Source organism: Brachypodium distachyon, chromosome 3 (genome assembly GCF_000005505.3).
Source record: "Brachypodium distachyon strain Bd21 chromosome 3, Brachypodium_distachyon_v3.0, whole genome shotgun sequence".
Lineage (NCBI taxonomy): Eukaryota > Viridiplantae > Streptophyta > Magnoliopsida > Poales > Poaceae > Brachypodium > Brachypodium distachyon.
Window position 1 is genome coordinate 35578394 of NC_016133.3, and position 18754 is coordinate 35597147.

Below are 18754 nucleotides of genomic sequence, written 5' to 3' on the forward strand. Positions count from 1 at the left end.
GTGATGGATTAGGAAATAATGCAGATTTGAAGCCCAACAGGAGTCCTGTTTGGTATGGTTGTTTTCGCCCCATCTTCATCTTTCGTAGTATGCGTTCCGCTGCTGTGTTTGGGGGTCGTAGCGGTATGGGTTCTGTTCGTTGGCCCGGCCTCCGATGGAATTCAACCTTTCAGGCCTCCTTCGGTTTGAAGCAAATCTCTGGGATTCTGAACCAGAGGATATTTTCCTGTATGTGGCATTCGGTTCACAGGATCGGTGATACCGAGTTCCTTAGGAAAATTGATTTCTTGAGCCTGTTTCCAGCGAAATCTCAACATAAAGTCCGACCGCATGTAAAAATTCCTGGCGTGGAACGACTGCGCGAAGTGCCCCGCGCGCTACTCTCCCGCCAACTCTCGCGGCAAAAGTAATATATCTGGATCTTTCGCGAGGGCAAATAAAAGGGGAAAAAAAGGGAGGCACTCTGCCTCGTCTAGAAGGGGAGCAGCGACCGACGATAGCCACCAGATCCTGTCTGCTGGTTTCTCCCCTCGCCCATCTCGTCTTCTCTGCCCGCATCACTACGGCGAGGCTCGGCCATCTCGTCTTCTCCGGCTGCTCCAGGTCGTCCCTACAGCATGGACATTTGTTCCTCTTTGCAGGTATGTCAGGTGTTCAGAGATCAGTCGATCTGATTCATCAATTTTGTGGTTTCAGTCCCCTTAGGAGATTAATAGCAGAGTTTTTCTTTGTTAAATACAACCAGATGTTTAGTTGGCTTTGGACAATAATTAGGAGATGTTAAATACAGCCAGATGACAATTCCGAATGTAGAACTAGTACACCAAGTAATCTTTCTCAAGCCGGAACCAATCAATCTCCATCTACTGTGTATCCTAGTCATCTCTGAATGACTGAATGAGATTAATCTGGCCAGTGTACTAACGTGCTCCTACGTAGCAGTAATTAATCTGCAGCACCAATGTGTGATGCTTAGGTGCAGATGAAGAATATTAGTAATCAGTTGTGGTGATTATTTTGGTTGCAATAATACTGTTGTCTTATTATACAATGGTAATCACCGGAGCTATGAGCAACAAGGCCATCGTTCACAATCGCAGGGACTAAGCGATTTTGAAGCTGATCGTGTGACTTCTCAGCCTTCTCAACAAATAGGTATTACTCTTGAAGGGTTAAATTTCTTGCATTAGTAATTTGGTACTGCAGACGAAGCACATAATATATAGGTATTGCTCCAGTTTTAAATAAATTGGATTAGCGTGTTCTCCTACTTCCTTAGAAGGACTAATATAGTTGAAATTGAGCAAGTTTCTACCTGCTTTAGGTACCATAAGGCCTTGTCCTAGAGCTAAATGGAGTCACCAAATGAAGCTATTTCTTATTCAACTCTTGAAAGATCATGATGTGCCTGGTTTTCGAAACCAAAATGCATGGAGTAAGGAAGCATGGACAAGTATTACTTCTCAATTGAATACCAAGTTTGTTGTGTCATTCACTGTTAACCAAGTCAAGCAAAAGGAGCAGGATTTAAAAAAAGATTATCGAAGTGTAAAAGACTTGTTAGTTGAAAGTGGTTTTGGATGGGATAGCGTGAGAATGATGGTAGATGCACCAGCAGATATTTGGGCTACATTTGCTGCTCGCAAGAACAGCAAGGATGCCCTCCAATGGCGAGACAAGTCTTTCCCATACTATGATGAATTGGTTCCACTCTACGACGGTTAGCGAAATATCCTTATAGCTTTGTGTTTTTTCAGCATGCTTTAGTCATGTTTTTCTTGATGCCAATCTAATTTTTATTGAACATATATGCAGGCCGTCATGCTGAAGGAAGGACTCGTCGTGGTATGGACTATTATGCAAGCAGGGCAAATAATGTGGTGATTTCTGTTGATGAACCGCCTGATGCTTATCAGTCTCCATCACCTACTTTACAAGGTGCCGGAGAATACGGTATGCATTTTTCTATTGAGGAAGAGACCGAGGATTTCATTGCGGATGCTACCCAGCGTTCATCAACACCTTTTCAACAAATGAAATCCACACCAAGCTCTGCACAAGCACGTACTGAGAAGCCTAGCAGCAGACGTGTAAAAAAACAAAAGAGAAGTACTGTTGAACCTCCCGAGGGATTTCATGAGAGATACCTAAAGCTGAAGCAGAAAGAAATAGACCGATTTGCAGCTATCGAGGAGAAGAAAGCTTCTATTGAGGAGAAGAAAGCAGAGGATCCCTACAGCATTAACAAGTGTATTATAACTCTTGAAGGGTTAGATGGTCTACAAGTGAGTGACATTTTGTTGGCGTCAGATATCTTCCAAGCAAAAGATCACCGGGAAGTTTTCTTATCATTTTCTAGTGATGAACTACGGTTGGCTTGGATTAAAAGGGAGATTACACGTAGCAACACAAATTATCAGTGCTAGAACCTGCATCTCATGGTGTCATGTGGTGATTAGCATATAGTTTGGTCATTTGGTGGTTAGTATATTTTGGTATGCCGTGAGGTCAGTAGTAGAACCTGCATATCTCATGGTGTCATGTGGTGGTTAGCATATATTTTGGCCATTTGGTGGTTAGTATATTTTGGTAGGCTGAGAGGTCCAACTAACATCAATGGTAATATTTTGTATAAGCTTATCTCTGTTGCAGCCATGGTAAGGAACAAGGAAAAATATATTAAGACTACTATATTATGGATTATAACTTTAATATTCCAAGTTACATCAGTGGTAATACAACTTGGGAGCTTTCTCACTATCTTTATCTTGAATTTCTATGTGATACATACTGCTTCCACATTTGTTGTGCTATGGTATCTCACATTTGATGTCCCGCAAGCCTGGAGTTGTTGAATGCATGGATGTCAGCATGATAACTATGGTCTCCATTTGGTACATCAACAATCTGGTCAGGATCAATATCCATGGTAGCATCACTAGGCCAAGTCATATCTCCATTGTGTATGCGTATGAAGTTATGTAGAACTGCACAAGCCACAGATATGTCAATCTGTTTTTCTTTTGGGAAATGCGAAGCAACTTTCAGTATAGGAAATCTCATTTTCCATATGCCAATAATTCTCTCAATATGATTCCGAAGTTGAGCATGTCGGAGATTAAATAGTTCCTTGTGATTCTGTGGCTTTTGACGTGCTCTTCCTTGTTCATTTAAGTGATACCTAGTACCACGATAGGGAGCAAGAAATTGAGGTGTATTTGCATAACCAGCATCTACTAGATAAAATTTGCCATCAGGAACTTCAAAACCATGGTTAAGTGCATCTTGTAGAACTCTTGCATCCGAAGCTGATCCCTCCCAATCAGGATTTATATGTACAAACTTCAAATCAAAATCACAAGCAACCATCGCATTCTGTGAGATTGTTTGCTTCCTATTTCTGTATGATTCTTGTTGATCCAATGGAAGTTTCATAGGGATATCAGTACCATCTACAGCACCAATACAATTCTGCACACAAGACAAGTCAAAGTTAGATATTTAAAATTATTTTATTCCAATGTTAAACCAAAACAATTCAAGATGTAGTCGTACCTTGAAGAAGGGGTAAAATTTTGGTTTCCTCATTATTGCATGCGGGTGTAGAGAAGGTGGACGTATGTAGATAGGTGTGAGATTTGTGATTGCTTCAAGAACTCTTTTGAAATGTCGATGTATTGTATCTGGGCTATGTTGAAACCAATCTTGAAATGTTTCATTGGTTGCATTTTTTGCTACTGCATACAAAAATATAGCAACTTGTTCTTCTACTGAAACATATGTTGTATCAGCTAGATATTTTTTCTCACACAACTTATTGACTAGTGCAAGAAAAATGGGAACCTCCATGCGAAAGTTCCTTTTGCATAAGCTTTCATGTCCAGTCAGGATCTCATGAACACGACAAGCACCTGTAAGCTTTGATGTGTGCATTAGTCTCCTACTAGAAGATGATAGTGATGACTCTTCTAAAGTAGGGAGAACAAAATTAATGAACTCATCATCAGTTGCTGATCTACGCTGGTAGCTTGAGTACATGTTGTGAAATGATGTTGTGCAGATGATGCTGAAAAATCAATGGAAGAGAGTAAAGAAAATCATTACTTTTGCTTGGGAGAAAATAAGTTTTTTTTTGCAAAAGCTGGACATGTACTGACCTTATTTCTCCAGCCAGCTATGCCTTGTTGTGTTGGCTTGTCCAGGAGCAAAGCTGAGATTGAAGAGAATAAAACAAAACATAGTGTGCGAGGAGCAGCTGGAAAAAGGAAGAACTGAAGAGAACCAGTGAGACTATTTATACACGTACTAGTACTAGTTGAAAGCTAACGGCTATTTGAGTCAATTAATTGTGTGCTAACGGCTAGTGTATTCCTGTACCTTTACTATGTTACAAAATGATGCAACCGAATGCTAGTTATTCAGAAATCCTGAGGTTTTGCTTTCCAAAGGATTTGGATGGTTTAGGCATCTTATTCCTACACTTTTTTTATTCCCATGTTTTGTAAATCCTCCAAACCGAATAGGGCCTCAGTTTTTACTGAACCGAAAGAAGCGATTTGGCATCTACTCCTAATTTTGAAGAATTTGAAAGCTCGTGCGAGTATCAATTATTGCAAGTCCTAGCCAGTTTGGATCGTTCCGTCCAACCATATGATGATTGCTACCATATGGCGACATAATTCGTCAACCTGAAATTCAAACCCAAAATTGTCCAAGGTAAGCAAACAAGGTGGCACATGGGAGATGAGACACAGTTCAGCACTCTCAAGGTCGACAGTCTTCTGTTTGGATAGATGACCTTCTGGCTTTATTTGCCCTCTATTAGTAGATGATGTAACTATTCTCGATCAATAAAGCTCATCTGGTGTCAAATATTTGATCGTTTCCAAAAAGAAAAAAGAAAAGAAACTGCATCTCTGTTCTGCTTGTCCTCTGCACTAGCTCGGAGAGTCGGAGGGGATTGGGAAGACGGTGAAATCACAAGGAACAGTTTTTGTTTGAAGGAGCCACCACTACCGACAATTTGCCACTGCCAGCCTGCCAGGCCTTCTCGTCAAGAATAGAAGCTCCTGGCCTGTAGGTGGTGCCTAGCCATGGTCTGGTCCATTGCACAACACCACTCCAGCTCTACTCCACTCCACCACCGCCTAGTTGTGAAAAGCTTCTCTACCTACAAACTAGGGCTCTTTATTATCTATTCCCCAGATTCTCTCTATCCAGCACAAAGAGTTTTGGACCTTAGCTAATTCGTATCATCTCTCCAACTTGGAGGAGGGTCCCAAGGACGAGGCACAAGCAGTGCGTCCGTCCATGCACATGTTGTTGGTGCAAGTGCCCTGATTTTTTTTTCCCTCCATCCATGTATGTTCTTGCCATGAAATATATCCAGCAATGTGAAATCATGGCGCCGGTCGGCGGCCAGGCTTCTCCTGGAGAGACGATGAACGTGGCGCCAACCACTTTTTCATGCCCCTTTCGGAGAGGAAAGGTTGGCTTTTCATGAGAACGTCCTTTGTGGTGTCCTGCTGTGAGTGACCAACTATCAGGACAGGTCCAAATGCCAGCCTTGCTACAATGCTCACACAGGTAACGTATACTACTAATGTTCACTTCACTCCCCCACAAGAACACAGGTCCATGTCACGGCAGACAAGAACGGCTTTGCATCCAAGACCAAGAGGCAGTGATGCAGCATTTGACCGGCGTCTTCGCGATGTTCAGTCCTCGAGATTAAAATGCATGCGTTCCAATCCGTGCCTAACAACTTGGCTGGATTGGAGTGGAGCTGAACACACACAAAGTCGAGCTTCCAATGAAGGGTTTCGTAGGGCGATCAAGCCGGCCAATGGACCATGGTGAGCTCTTTAGCTCGGAAAAATTCTCCGATTCCACAACTCCCAGCAGATGAGGATGGCAAGGGAGCGGGCCCCTTTGCGCTAGAGCACATGTTTTAGTAGAGGACATGTTGGTTTTGTGGACCAAAATGGACAGTTAAATCAACATAGATGTCCTTCATCCAGTCCGGCAGGCAGAAGACAGCAGAAGATGCAGCCATGCAGGGGCAGCGGCGCAGCGCCCACCACTGGGAAGTGGGAACACACAGCAGCTGCTTCAGTTCAGACCTTAGGCTTGGGCATTTCTTCCTCCCCTAGTAGACTCCAAACAGTAGAGTTAACTACAATGTTGATCTCAAGTTGCAATGACCATCTTGCAGGCCAGTGCTCTTGGAGGGGACAAGCGTAAAATTGTCCATTTGAGAGCTTAACAAGGTGAGCCCAGGTTATGTACATAATATAATTCCTTCGCACTTCCCAGACAGGGTGGAAGAACACAAGCAATCCTGGGCAAAATCATTATCTACAACCAAAATGATCAATCGGACAAGGCAAAAACAGCAAGGGAGCCTTCTCCCTATATTTCGTCGCTAACTTTTAACTATATATATGTGGCATTTCCCCCTATATAGATTACTGGACCACCCAAACCCAAAGAAGACAGACAGGGAATGATTTCTCGTAGTTCTGATGGGGCGAGCTTCTACCGCACCGATCCAGCTCGCCGGCAGACAACGTCAAGAGCTTCAGCGACAGTGCTCGAGAAAGCAGCTATGGCTTGGAACATGCCAGGCAGACCAGTCTGGATGTTGTTTAGTGTCATTGATCTTGTCACCTCAACAGCCTTGGCATGCCTTGTTATCTCATCCTCCACCTTCCTACGGCATTGGGCAATCTCGGTTTTCTTCTCGGAAAGAGGATCACGTGCATCAAACGAGTGGCCTTCAATGCCGTCGCGCCCACTGCCAGGAAGGCCAAGACCCACCATTGAGTACGACTGGTAGTACTTTTTCTCAATAGCCCTGAGTGAGTTGGCTTTCTTTTCTAGCTCCTTTGCATATGTCTCGGTCCGCTTCTTGATCTTCATCTCCTCCGCCTGCTTAGTATATATGACATGGACGACATTCACAAAGCTCTTGATAGCTTCTGAAGCTACCGCGTCTGGAAGCCGATCCAGTGCTTGCTTCCACTCGTCGCAGAAGGAGGTGAGTTCACGTGAGATCAGCGAGGCGTGAGCCTGTTGTGGGGCAACACTATCCACTTGGAAGAGTGTGAGCTTCAGCCAGCCATAGAGAGAACGGATGTAGTCACGTTGATATTTGATGAGCCGGTTGAAGTTTGAGTACCATGCGGAAACGGCAGCCTCAAGATCACGGGTTGCAAGCCTGTGAAGGTCGGACGTTGATTCAGCCAGGGAATTATCCACCAGACCACGGACTTGCTGAACAATCTCACTCTGGATCTCATGGAAATGGTTCATCGATCTCCACATGCTCAACAACCTGCATGTCAGTATTCAGAAACAATTAATCACTTCCACACGGGATCACAAGATCTGGAATCAGGGATGTGGGAACAAGGAACAAGACTTACGCAAAACAAAGCTCGACAAGCTGAGGTGCAAGCTCAGTGTCACGGACTCTGACAATGGCTGTGGATGTGGTTGTGGCCGCTTGTGAAGTAACAACGATTAATGATTGCAGCTTGTTTATGGAGGCCTTGGTCTTGTCCAGCTTGGCACTATCCCTCCCTCTGTATTCCAAGCTTTGCAGAGTAGAAAGCTTCTTCTCATGTTCAATCTTCACGCTCTCTCTAGCCTGCAGCAGTTAAAAAATTAATCCATTTGCTTGAAAGCTAAATAGTGGGGCTGGAGAAAATGCTTAGTAAACAAGAGGAGTATTTCAAGCACAGTGCTATAATCCATTCCAGCCCACATTAGAGAAACCAAATGAACAGTGGTTGGCTTCACTCAAACTCAATCTAATATAGATTGTGTAGTTTCTATACCTGCAAAAGTTAATGCCCGAAAAATTTCTGATGCTCAGGAATTGATATGCTAATAGCTTTGGCATTATGAGATATATTATGTACATTAAAGATAACTTCCCAAGGATTTAAACCTTTATAGTTTATACAGTAAGAAATCTAGGAGAAGAGTAGTTTAGACAAAATTAGAGCATAAAGCAGGGAAGTTACAGGACCTATGTAAGAAATCTAGGGTGTGGTTAGGAGGTCTAGTGCTCCTTTACTGAAAGTAGCTAAAATTATAAAAACAATGCTCCAGCTGTTCCAAAGCAGGGAAGTTACAGGACCTATGTAAAGAAGCTTTCTGCAACAGGATCAGATTCTTCTTCCACAATTGCCGAATAAAAGGGGGGGCTGTTACACATTTAAATTCTTTATAAAGATACCAACTTCAAATCTAGAGAGGCATCACCTAATCCAGCCAAAACACAATGGCTAGTTCTTTAGTCTGCTATAATTCATTTGTACCTCCCACAATCCTAAAAGAGCCAAGAGATGGAGCTCTCTTCTTGGTATAGGTATTTCAGCTATTTTCACTTCATCCTTGATCATTGTTTTATTCAAATACAGACGTGCACATCTTATTCTAGCATTATATACACATTTCACTGCTTCGCACCCAACAAGGATGGATACTAGAATTTGTGAAAGATCACAAATCTTGCCTTGTTACTGACAATTGACATAAATCATCCACTGGTATCCTCTAGCTACAACACGGTTGGATCACTAACAAGCAGAGCCAACCTGAATAGCTTCAAAATGTTCCGTCAACAACCAATGAAGCATAGCGCGAAACATATCAAATCGAGCAATGCACTCAACTGTTAACTTGTCGAGCATAACTAACAGTCAAAAATAGCCATATAATGTAATCGTGGATAGAAGATTACCTTCACCTCCTCATACAGCTTCTTTTCCCAAGCCAAAAGCCGCTCCAGTGTCGAGCCATGGCTCTTCCCTTCCGTTGACTCCATCTCCAGTGCATTAGTGTCCAGCTTGTAGCGCACAGCCAATGGCGGCTTGGATGTCCATGTCGATGACAGTGCTGATAGCACGCTGTTGGAGTGGTACACCGTCTCTGCAGAAGAACAAAACAAATTAGCCAAAAATGCCAGAGCATTGTCACCATTTGAATCAGAAAGCATTGCATCTTCGTCAGAAAAAGAAAATCTAAAGCCCTGCTAGCATTTGAATCGCATTTTGGTGACGTAATTTCTGCATAGACGATTTACTTTTGAGCTGCCTGAAGTTGCGGTCGAGCTGGGCGCGGCTGGCCTCCAGGAGCTCGGACACGCCGTCCCCGGCGTCGGCCGCCTTGACGAAATACTCCTCGATGGCCGCCACGATCTCCGACAGCGTGCGGTGGCGCACCACCATCCGCATCTCGGTCGCCGCCGTGACGGTGGACGAGGAGTCCCCGGCCTCCGACCGCTCGTCCCTCCTCCTCAGCTGCAGCGGCGCCGGCACAGCGGCGGCGTACTCGGAGGGCGCCGTGCCGCCGTACTCCGATCTGGCCGCGAACCCGCACTCGGATCTGTTCCCCAGCTCGCCCTCCTCCGATCTGGTCTCCGACGTGGTCGTGGACGCGTAGTGGTCCTCCTCGTCCTCCCATCCACCGCAATGCGCATCTTCGTCATCTTCCTCGTCGTCCGTGGCGACCTCGTCTTCGTCTTCTTCCTTGAGGCGGTCGCGGCTGCCGGGGTGGAGGTAGCTCCTGGTCCGGGCCTTGTCCACTTCCTCGTCGAGCTCGCGGAGGCGGTTGGCCTCCTCGAGATCGGTCTTGCGGCGGTCGAAGAACTCCGAGTCCGGCGGCGACGGCGGGTAGAAGTTCTCCCAGTCCCACGCGGAGGACGAGGACGGCGTCCCCACGACCGGCGGCTTCCGGAACGACGACTGCGCCGGGCTGGCCACGCTCGAGTCGGAGAGGATGTGCGGCACCTTGAGCCGCCTCATCATCCTCGGATCCCGCTCCCTAGCCGAAACCGCCGCCGCATGCTGCTGCTGCGGGGGCTGGGGCGGAGGAGGGGGGTGGTGGTGGGCCTGGTGGCGAGGGAGCGGCGGGGTGGGGGGCGGCAGCGAGGAAGACGGGGCGACGGAGGAGGAAATGGCGGGGGCTGGCGGCGCGGGGGCGAGAGCGGCCGGCGGCGCGGCGGTGGAGAGGAGGACGGGGGCGGTGTGGTGGGAGACGGCGAGGGAAGGGTGGCCCTGCGCGAAGCGGGAGAGCGCGGCGGCGGTGAGGCGAAGGGAGCGGAGGTAGTCGGCGTGGGCCGAGGCGAGCTGCTGCCGCGCCGCGACGGCGTCCCTGATGTTCCGCCGCCGCTCCTTGCACCGCCGCACCGTGTCCTCCTGCTCCACCTTGGACGCCGCGCACCCCATCGCGCCTCAGATCTCCTCCGCCTCTCTCTCTTGCTTCTATTGCTGCTGCTGCTTGTCTGTCCCTCCACTTCTTCTCCTTCTTCTCCCCACTGTGCTGCCGAGGGAGATAGAGAGTGGGAGGAGCGAGGAGTGTGTACTTGAGTAGGACTGAGGAAGTGAGGAGGAGCACAGCACTGCCTGCTTTGCTTTGCTTTTGCTTCGGCTGTGCGTGCTGAGTTAACGGGCCTTTTTCTTCGCTTCTTTCTGGTTGCTTTCGTGTTTCCTGGCCCGGCTACCCGTACGCGTGAGGTGGGCCATGTGACGCGAGTTTAGTCGTTGGGGTCCGCAGGCTGAGGTGAGGTCAGGCGAGCCGAAAATTCCACGTCGTCACTGTGTCTCGACGCCAAATTACTTTTCCTCCTTCCTCCGGTGCATGCTCCGGTGTTCTCTCTCAGCAACGAAGGCACCGTTCGCGATCGTTGAGCCGGATTGTGCTAAACTTAGAACTTATCTACTCTTCCGTCTCATGTCAAGTGACTTAAATTTGTACAAATATGAATGTATTGTTGCCTAACAAACGTCTAGATACATGCAATAGGTGTAGGGCGTGCGTGCGTGTGTTCATAGGGATAAGTGTACGTGCGTACTTGTGAGGTCTGCGTCTGTATCGTGTTTCCTAAAAAGATATATAACCTATAAAGTTGATCCACACTAAATCAATTAATATTTACAAACTTTACATACATGGTGTCCACATCATCATCCAAATCATGCACATCATGTGCATTCAAAATCTCAGCATCATCATCCACATCATGTTTTGTAGTACACCGGGAATTAATTTTGGTGGTCCTTCAAATTCAATATTTTGATACCTAAGATTTTCATTTTCATATTGCATATAAATATTTCACTAAACACACGTATTTTCATGTGCAATTAATGTTTGCAAGCTTCACATGCAAGGTGTCCACATCCTCATTCACATCATGCACATCATGAGCATTCAAAGTCTCCACATCATTATCCACATCATGTGTTGTAGTGCACTAGAATCCATTTTGAGGCTCCATTCGAATTTAATATTTTGATGCCTAAGATTTTTCATCTTCACGTTGCATATAAATATTTCACCAAACACACATATTTTAAGATATGTGTGACAATTTTATATGAATTCAGGTTGACAAAGCTTCACTTTTCGGTTTCTTCGAAATTGGTAATATTCATGCACATCGAAATTACACCTATTGTTTTGTTGCATAGGTGTTATGAATGATAAAGTTATTTTGTCCTACAGTATTCATATTTCTTTTACATTAAATCATATTATTATCATTTGTTTCTAAAATCATATCTAGAAATGCATATAGAATTTTCCACGGCAACGTGCGGGGAATCACCTAGTATCTAAAGAACAGGAACAAGTAAGGTTAGTCAACGGTTTGCGATCGCTGAGCCGGATTGTGCTAAACTTACTTTATAACTTATCTAGAAAAATATAAAAAGTAAGTTCAGTCAATTAATGAGAATCCACCATAACGTGAAAACGCAGTTGAATACCAGCACCGTCTTAGGTAATAACTTGTACGACTAGAAATTCAACTTGAAACCGATGTCCTGAACATCCCGCAAAAACCTGTTGTATCCCAATCCCTTTATTTAATTAAAATGTTTTGCAGGCTGGCTTTTGCCCAACGTAGTCCGCTTAAAAAAACATCCCGCAAAAAGAACGATGTCTTGAATCATTGGTTTGTTACTAGGCTCGAATTCTAACCTGAGTGGGTCGAGACGAGTTTGATTTCGAACCTGTTCGATTTGTTTAAATTGATCGGATCTAGCTCAAGTTGTGATTGATTTCATAAGTCTCCAAATTAACCCCACCGCCTCTCCTCTCTTAGGTCCACGGCACAAATTTCTTCTTGACCTAGTCCAACATTTTATTCTTCGATCTTTTCTTGAACTGCCTCCACGAACCCCATTTTCCTCTCTTGTTGAGTATACACGTACATGTTACTCCCTCTAATCTTAAATTCCTGACTCAAATTTATCTAAATATGGGTGTATCTATTCTTAAAAAACATTTAGATACATGTAACATTTCGACAACAATTTAGGATCAGAGACGGTATTTTTGTCATCACGATGAGTTTAATGAGTTAAACGAGACAACTCGTATCTCATCCACATCAAAAGCACCATCTTACCCATTTTTTAAAGTAACGCGCCATCTTAACTTTCATCTTCATTTTTCAGGGAAGAGCTTAACTTTCATCTTAGCCTCCTGAAGTTCCGTCCGTCCAATACTTTCCAGTAACACGTACGAAAAACTAGATTAGTCGGGTCGACAGGATATTTACGAGTGTATATGGGTATGATTGTGTTGCATAAGTGTGTGTGCGCGCCTTTGTATTCGGTGTCTTTTTTAAAAGCACGTGCATTAGCCAAAGGATTAGCAACTCGCAATATAGAAAGCACAGACGGCCAGGAGGCAACGTACGGGCATCGCGCCGAGGATACCCTGCGTGCCTGCCTTCTTTGTGTTCTTTATTCATCTCCCACTCTGCTCTCCTGGGAAAAGGAAAACGCCATAGCCAACGATCGAGTCCGAGTGGTTGGTTATACTGTCTTTGATCTCTGAAGGCTGTACTGTACCTAATCTGCGTGCGCCGGCCGGCCTCGGGAACTGGATCGTGGAACCTTGGGGCCGGACGGACGCCCACACCTGCGAGCGTTGATCTTGGTCGGCTCCATTTCTAAAATCAACCGTTGGTCGGCGCCTTTAGTTTAGTTTACTGTTCGCTGTCTGCCCGTATATGTCGGGTCGATCCGCACGCAGGGCAAAACGTACTGAAGCTGCGCGATTCCGTGAAGTTTCTCCAGCACAGCATGTGCATGCAGACCCGTGCGTTTGAACTGAGCCGCAAGCTCGAATACATGGACCAGAAGGAGAGGAGACGTCCTTGATTTCAAGGAACGAATTATCGTGATCCTCCGGCCGGCGCGGAAGGACTAACGAGTGAACAGGCTCGGGTGATTTGTTTGCGTTCTCCTATTAATTCGTGGAAGTAAAAGCAGGTATTGCTGTAAAACCATGCGAGCATTTCTTCCACGCCTCAGTACGTACGTATATTGAGCTTCATGGTTTCATCCACGCCGATCAGCTCTTCTCTTCTTTCCTTCTCGATCTCCACCGTTCCCTCTTACCACGCCACGCGTCTGAGCATGACTGTTTATCTGTTTATCGCGAGCTTTCGAAACTTCAAATTTTGCGTTGCTTTTCACGTGCCTGCGATGACTATAGATGAAAGGGGTTCGTGTGAAGTGGGGCAGATGGGGCGGAAGATGCACTGGTGGTTTCGACCCTACAGGGTTGAATTTCACCGGGCAGCCAAAAGTGATGAGTTCAAATCAGAAAGCTCGCAAAACAAAAAACAAAACAAAAAATCAGAAAGAAATAACTGAAGATAGGAAAAAAAAATCCATGGCGGAACTATGGAATAATTTAGGGCCGTATCATGGGCTGGTGACAGGGAGGCCAGCCATGACATTGTTTTGAGCTGAACAGTTTCCTGCTCCGCACTTTGGCAGGCCTGGCCTCTTTAGCTCTCCACAGCGCAAAACAAAAAATATATGAAAAAAAGCTCTCACAGTCACAGACTCGCAGCACATTAGCCTGGATTTTCTAAGCAAAGCACATACCCTGGAAGTGCTACATTTTTAGTTCAAACTTCAACCAGTTGTATGTAACTATGCAAGTGCATTCCAGTGATATTGCAATACTAAAGTGAGAATCTTTACAAGAACTGCTCTCTCCAAAGGAACAAACAACTCCTTCATCCGCATCTACGCGAACTTCTCCTTTACAGTTGGCTTGTCTGCAGGTCTTTTCTGGTTCATGGAATTCAGTTCATCCCAGTGAGTCGCGATGTTGACGCGAGCCAACGAGCCGAACGTTCGAGGAAGAAAGAAGACTAGCACAGTCTAGCACTGGTCAGGGTGGACAATCGAGCTCAGGGGGGCAGAGCCATAGGAAAAATTGACCCGCTGCACAAATAGACCGAGAGCATGTTTATTGTGCTAATTTATGTTACCGGGTGCACTTTAGTTCAGTAAACTTGATGCACATAGTAATTTTTTGGCACAATTGTTAGTAAAAAAAATTTGCAACCTGGTGCCCACCAGGACGAGGCTACCTACCTAGCTACGCCCCTGATCGAGCTGGACCGAGCCCTCGGCGAGCCAGGCCGGCTCGACCCGAGCCTGCTCCTGTTTCAGCCCGAGCCGAGTTCTGAAAAACGGTTCGTGCCTTCGGGCCGAGCCTGGCTCGGCCCGGGCTGGCTCGCGAGCCAGCGGCCCGTGCACTGTAGCAGCCCAGCAACGCACAAATCTACGGCCCAAGTCATAAATCGCACGGCACAAAGGCTGGAACACACGTATCTCCCTCGGTCCAGTTCTCTCGATCCCTTCTGTCTTCCCGATTCTTTTCTTTCCCGAGCCCCACGCCGCCGCCAGCTTTGCTGCTGCTCCGCGCCATGGCTGCCGTTAGTCGCTGCTCCTCGCCAGCGCGAACCCGGTGAGCATGACGAGTCCTACCCTGACGCTGCTGTCCAAATTGCCCTCGGATCTGTCCTGCATGGCGTCGGGGGCGACTGTGGCGGCGCCGGCGGCGTTCATGGCGGCGGATAGCGCCCCGCTCGTTAGCTCGCCGAGCCAGCCCGAGCTTTGTGCCGGACCAAGCCGAGCTAGCGAAATGAGCTCGTCAGAATTTCGGGCCGAGCCAGGCTCGGCTCGCCGGAGGCGAGCTCGTGACGAGCTGGACCGAGCCGAGCCGAGCCGGCTCGGCTCGGCGTCCACCCTGAAGCACCGGTCAAGCACTACTGGAGCAGCAGCAGCAGCTTAAATTCAAGTTTCAACACGGAAAAGCCAAGCCGGCGGCCATTGGCGACGGTTGCGTAATGTCACCGGGAATGTCTTCAACGGCGCCACCGTAGTCCCTTCTCTCATGTCGTGGACGCCGAACATGATCTCCTCTCCCACATCATTCTCCGTCATAAAGTAGATGCAGTATTCTCGAGCTCCGCCGCCGCCTCCGGCTGGTAAAGACTCAGAGCAGCTTTCACTGATGAAGAGGGCACGCCGCATCAGCGTGTCCACTTTGACCCACCGTCCATGGCCGTCGCTGCTCAGGTCCGCCGCCTCGAAGACGTCGAACCGTGGGCGTGCCGCAATGCCTTGAGTAGAGACTTTTTTACTCCCTCGATCACCTGCTCCACCATGAGCAGCCGATCGCCGGACACCACGGTGAGATCGAAATAGGCAATGAGAGGGGTGAATGATTGCACGGAAGCAAATTAAAACTTTTCCTGAAAGTTCAAACACTAAATTATCTTTCTGTCCGTCATAGTAAAACAGCCGCAACTTTTGATTGGATGAACAAAAAATACGTATGAGTATGCAAAAAAAAGGTATTAAAATTATCTAACCAGAGCAACAAGAATTGGCTCAATAAGACGTACCAATCAAAAGATATAATCAAAATAGTAGCAGCTGACATAAAGTTATCAGGATTAATCTAAAACCAATTTCGAAAAGTAACAAGAAAGGTGAATTAATCGCAATCTTCCCTTGATCTCGTGAAAAACCTGCAGCAATGTGTTATGATCTTGTGAGAAAGCTGTGCACCAAAGTGTTAGAAACATCTAGCACGAAGATTCCACGAAGATCTGAGAAGAACAGAGATGACACCGGTAACGAATCTCTTTATTGCAATGATGTCGATCAATTATAAAAGATGCAACTATGCATTCAAGAACTCTCCAAGAATTGATCTAAATCCAAAACTCTGAGTTCCCTCACGTCCTCGCTAAAATCCTAGCCTAAACGCCCTCTATTTATAAAAGAAAATTCGCGACCCTAAACCGAGTCCGAATTCAACACGAACTCATCTGTCCCGGTCGGTATTCTGTCCGTGGAGCCCACATACGACCACGGATTAAGATAACTCCAAAAGAAAAGTTGTGCATCTCGACGATGCGCACAACTTTCATGTGGACCACTTTTCCATCGGACGCCATCTTAATGATTCTATTGTTTAATCTTTAAACAGCTCTCATCCAACCACGACTGGAGTTACATGTCTTCACATCGGTGCCACTCCATGCCATCAACTATTCTTGTGATGTCTTCGAAACTCGACCATCACATGTCGAATATCTCCAATACCGTACACTCCGGTATAAACAACGTATGACAAACCGGTGCCCTCCCGGATCATCGTAGCCTTCACTTCCATTGTTCCTTCGCACAAACGTCCCGCATGACCTTGATCCTCCGACCTCAGCTTCTCCCGAGTTTCATCCCTCGATCCTGTCAACGACCACGTTCCTCTAGCTCCGGCAACACCTGAAAGCGAACACATAAATAACCAGTACAAGCACAAGTACATGACTTGACTCAGGGTAAGTTTCACACAACTCACGCCATGTTTTCACACAAGAAACTAATGGCAACACACCTCTAGCAAAGCATAAGTCCAAACAAGATACATCTCATCACATAAGTATCCATATTACTCAAAGTATCCACATCAATGTTTCACTAAACACTTGCCAATGTTACACATCACATGATTTCACAACGACCAAGTTGAAGAGGTAACGGCAAGCGCGGTCGAGAAACAATCTCTGTACTCCTGTAGTGCGTATGCACCGGGAGCTGCCGCCGGTGACGAGGTACACGACAAAGAGCTCGTGAGGGAGGTTCGTTAGTTTTGCGGCGAGGATGTAGAGCGCCCTTGGAACAATGCGATGTCGGCGACGGGGTTGTGGCAGTCTAGAGGCGCATACCACCTCATGAGCACGGAGGTACTCCCGGGGGAGCCAGCCGCCCCTCCTCCGCGAGCGTAGACCGCGAATGTTGTCATCGGAGACGATGGCCTTGCAGATGTTGTCGTGGAGGGAGCGTCTGGGCCACGACGACATCAGGGACTCGGGGTAGATCCATTGAGGGGTCATGTCCCTGGACAGAAGGTGCATCAGGGAGCACCTGCCGTCGTGGTGCACGAGGAAGAGCAGGCCCTTGCCGCCGCCGGTGGAGATGCGGTGGGCGACGTCGCCGTCTTCGGGCATGGCTGCGTGCAAACGATGTACGGCACCGTCGGGGAGGCTGAGGAAGGTGCCGTTGGGAAGCACGGCCCACGGGAGTAGCGGGGGGAGCAGGGGCTGCACCGTTCGCGCGCCAGAGAGCCATTGGCGGCACAAGTCGGGGATCCGGATCGACACGGTCGGCTCGGGTTGGAAGGCGCGCGAGCACGAGGCCCAACAGCTCCGGCGGGAGGTCCAGCCATCTGGATCGCCGATCAATCGCCGCTGCCATCAATCCCCTTCAATTGATTTGTTTTGCTAGGTTTTCTCCTTTGATTCCGGACAACAAGTAATTTGGATAGAAAGGAGCAGTTTTGTTTAGCCGCAAGCTTACGAAATCATTTTGGGGCTTAAAAGGGAGGATTAATTTTACCTTCGCTTAAGTTTGTTATCTATATGATCTTTTTTCTTTGCATGAGATTTATCCTGTACTTAAAAAAAATCGTCTCGGGTTGTCAAGTTTTTTGTACTTTGGAGATTGCGTCAAGTAAAGCAGTACAAGAGCTTAAGTTTGTCTCCGACATCTGCGCGATACACAACCGAAGCATATAGAGGCAGCAACTGCTGCACATGAAATCGGTTTTTGTGAGCTCACGTTTGAATTCGGTTCTATGTTATGCACTCCCTCCGTCCCATATCAGTGACTCAGATTTATCTAAATATGAATTATCTATCTAAAAAGCGTTTCGATACATATAATGAAAAGTCATGACACGGAGGGTATGTTATTGTAACAGCAACAGAAAAACTCTGCTTTCGGCCCAACTTAGAGCAGTCTTAGCGGTCTGCGTCTGGCAGCAATCTGTCTTTTGTGACTTGTGAGAAGAGCCGAAGTGTCAAACGTACAAGGAAGAAGCTAGAATACCACGCACGCAGCAGTGCGGCAGTGCGTCATCTCATCCTCCTCCCTTCTTCCGTGCTTCGTTCCTTCGTCGAACCCGTTCGAAGCCTCCTCGAACCCACCCCGATGTACACCTTCCCAGCTAGTGGCCTCAGGCCCTCGCCTTGCCTTATCATCCTTCCTCCCCTTTATAACCCCCGCGCACGCAGCACGACCCACGACGCAAGAGGTGGGACAAAAGTTTAGTCTCACATTGCTAGTTGAAGAGAGTTTGCACCACCTTATAAGGGGGGCTCTTCCACTTGTTGTATGAGCATGAGAAGAAGAGAGCTTCTATGTGCTCCTCCTCCTCCGCCCGCCACACCTCATCACGACGCGCGCGGGTTGCGGGAATGCCTCGAGCCAAGAGCTTCTCTATCTTTTGCCACGCATGAATGGAAAATAATCTAAACGATTGCACGGAAGCTGGTTTTTATTGCACCCCTTGCAGCCGGGCTGAAACGAACTATCAGTGGGTTTCTATCTTCGTTTTCGCCTCCCTCTGTTGCCTC

The 18754-nt window shown here is 47.0% G+C and overlaps 2 protein-coding genes across 2 annotated transcripts; one reads left to right on the forward strand and one right to left on the reverse strand.

The window, feature by feature from the left end:
* The first annotated feature begins 154 nt into the window (after nucleotides 1-154).
* LOC100833285 (L10-interacting MYB domain-containing protein) lies at nucleotides 155-2542 on the forward strand. Its single transcript, XM_024461431.1, has 4 exons — nucleotides 155-228; nucleotides 1004-1155; nucleotides 1325-1720; nucleotides 1816-2542. Exons 1-4 carry the CDS (start codon nucleotides 155-157, stop codon nucleotides 2424-2426), a joined length of 1233 nt encoding a protein of 410 aa, XP_024317199.1. The 3' UTR covers nucleotides 2427-2542.
* Nucleotides 2543-6236: 3694 nt separating this feature from the next.
* Nucleotides 6237-10406, reverse strand: LOC100823081 (nitrate regulatory gene2 protein). The gene is made up of 4 exons (XM_003574290.4): nucleotides 9095-10406; nucleotides 8753-8940; nucleotides 7428-7651; nucleotides 6237-7336 (listed from the first exon to the last, which is right to left on the reverse strand). Exons 1-4 carry the CDS (start codon nucleotides 10236-10238, stop codon nucleotides 6538-6540), a joined length of 2355 nt encoding a protein of 784 aa, XP_003574338.1. The 5' UTR covers nucleotides 10239-10406; the 3' UTR covers nucleotides 6237-6537.
* Between the last annotated feature and the right edge of the window lie 8348 nt (nucleotides 10407-18754).

Coding starts and splice junctions, on each gene's coding strand:
- LOC100833285 (XM_024461431.1), top strand. CDS start 155: ATGGAATTCAACCTTTCAGGCCTCCTTCGGTTTGAAGCAAATCTCTGG. Junction 1,156..1,324: donor TCAGCCTTCTCAACAAATAG/GTATTACTCTTG, acceptor TACCTGCTTTAG/GTACCATAAGGCCTTGTCCT. Junction 1,721..1,815: donor ATTGGTTCCACTCTACGACG/GTTAGCGAAATA, acceptor ACATATATGCAG/GCCGTCATGCTGAAGGAAGG.
- LOC100823081 (XM_003574290.4), bottom strand. CDS start 10,238: ATGGGGTGCGCGGCGTCCAAGGTGGAGCAGGAGGACACGGTGCGGCGG. Junction 7,652..8,752: donor AGCTGTATGAGGAGGTGAAG/GTAATCTTCTAT, acceptor TAACTGCTGCAG/GCTAGAGAGAGCGTGAAGAT. Junction 7,337..7,427: donor CTTGTCGAGCTTTGTTTTGC/GTAAGTCTTGTT, acceptor ACTGACATGCAG/GTTGTTGAGCATGTGGAGAT.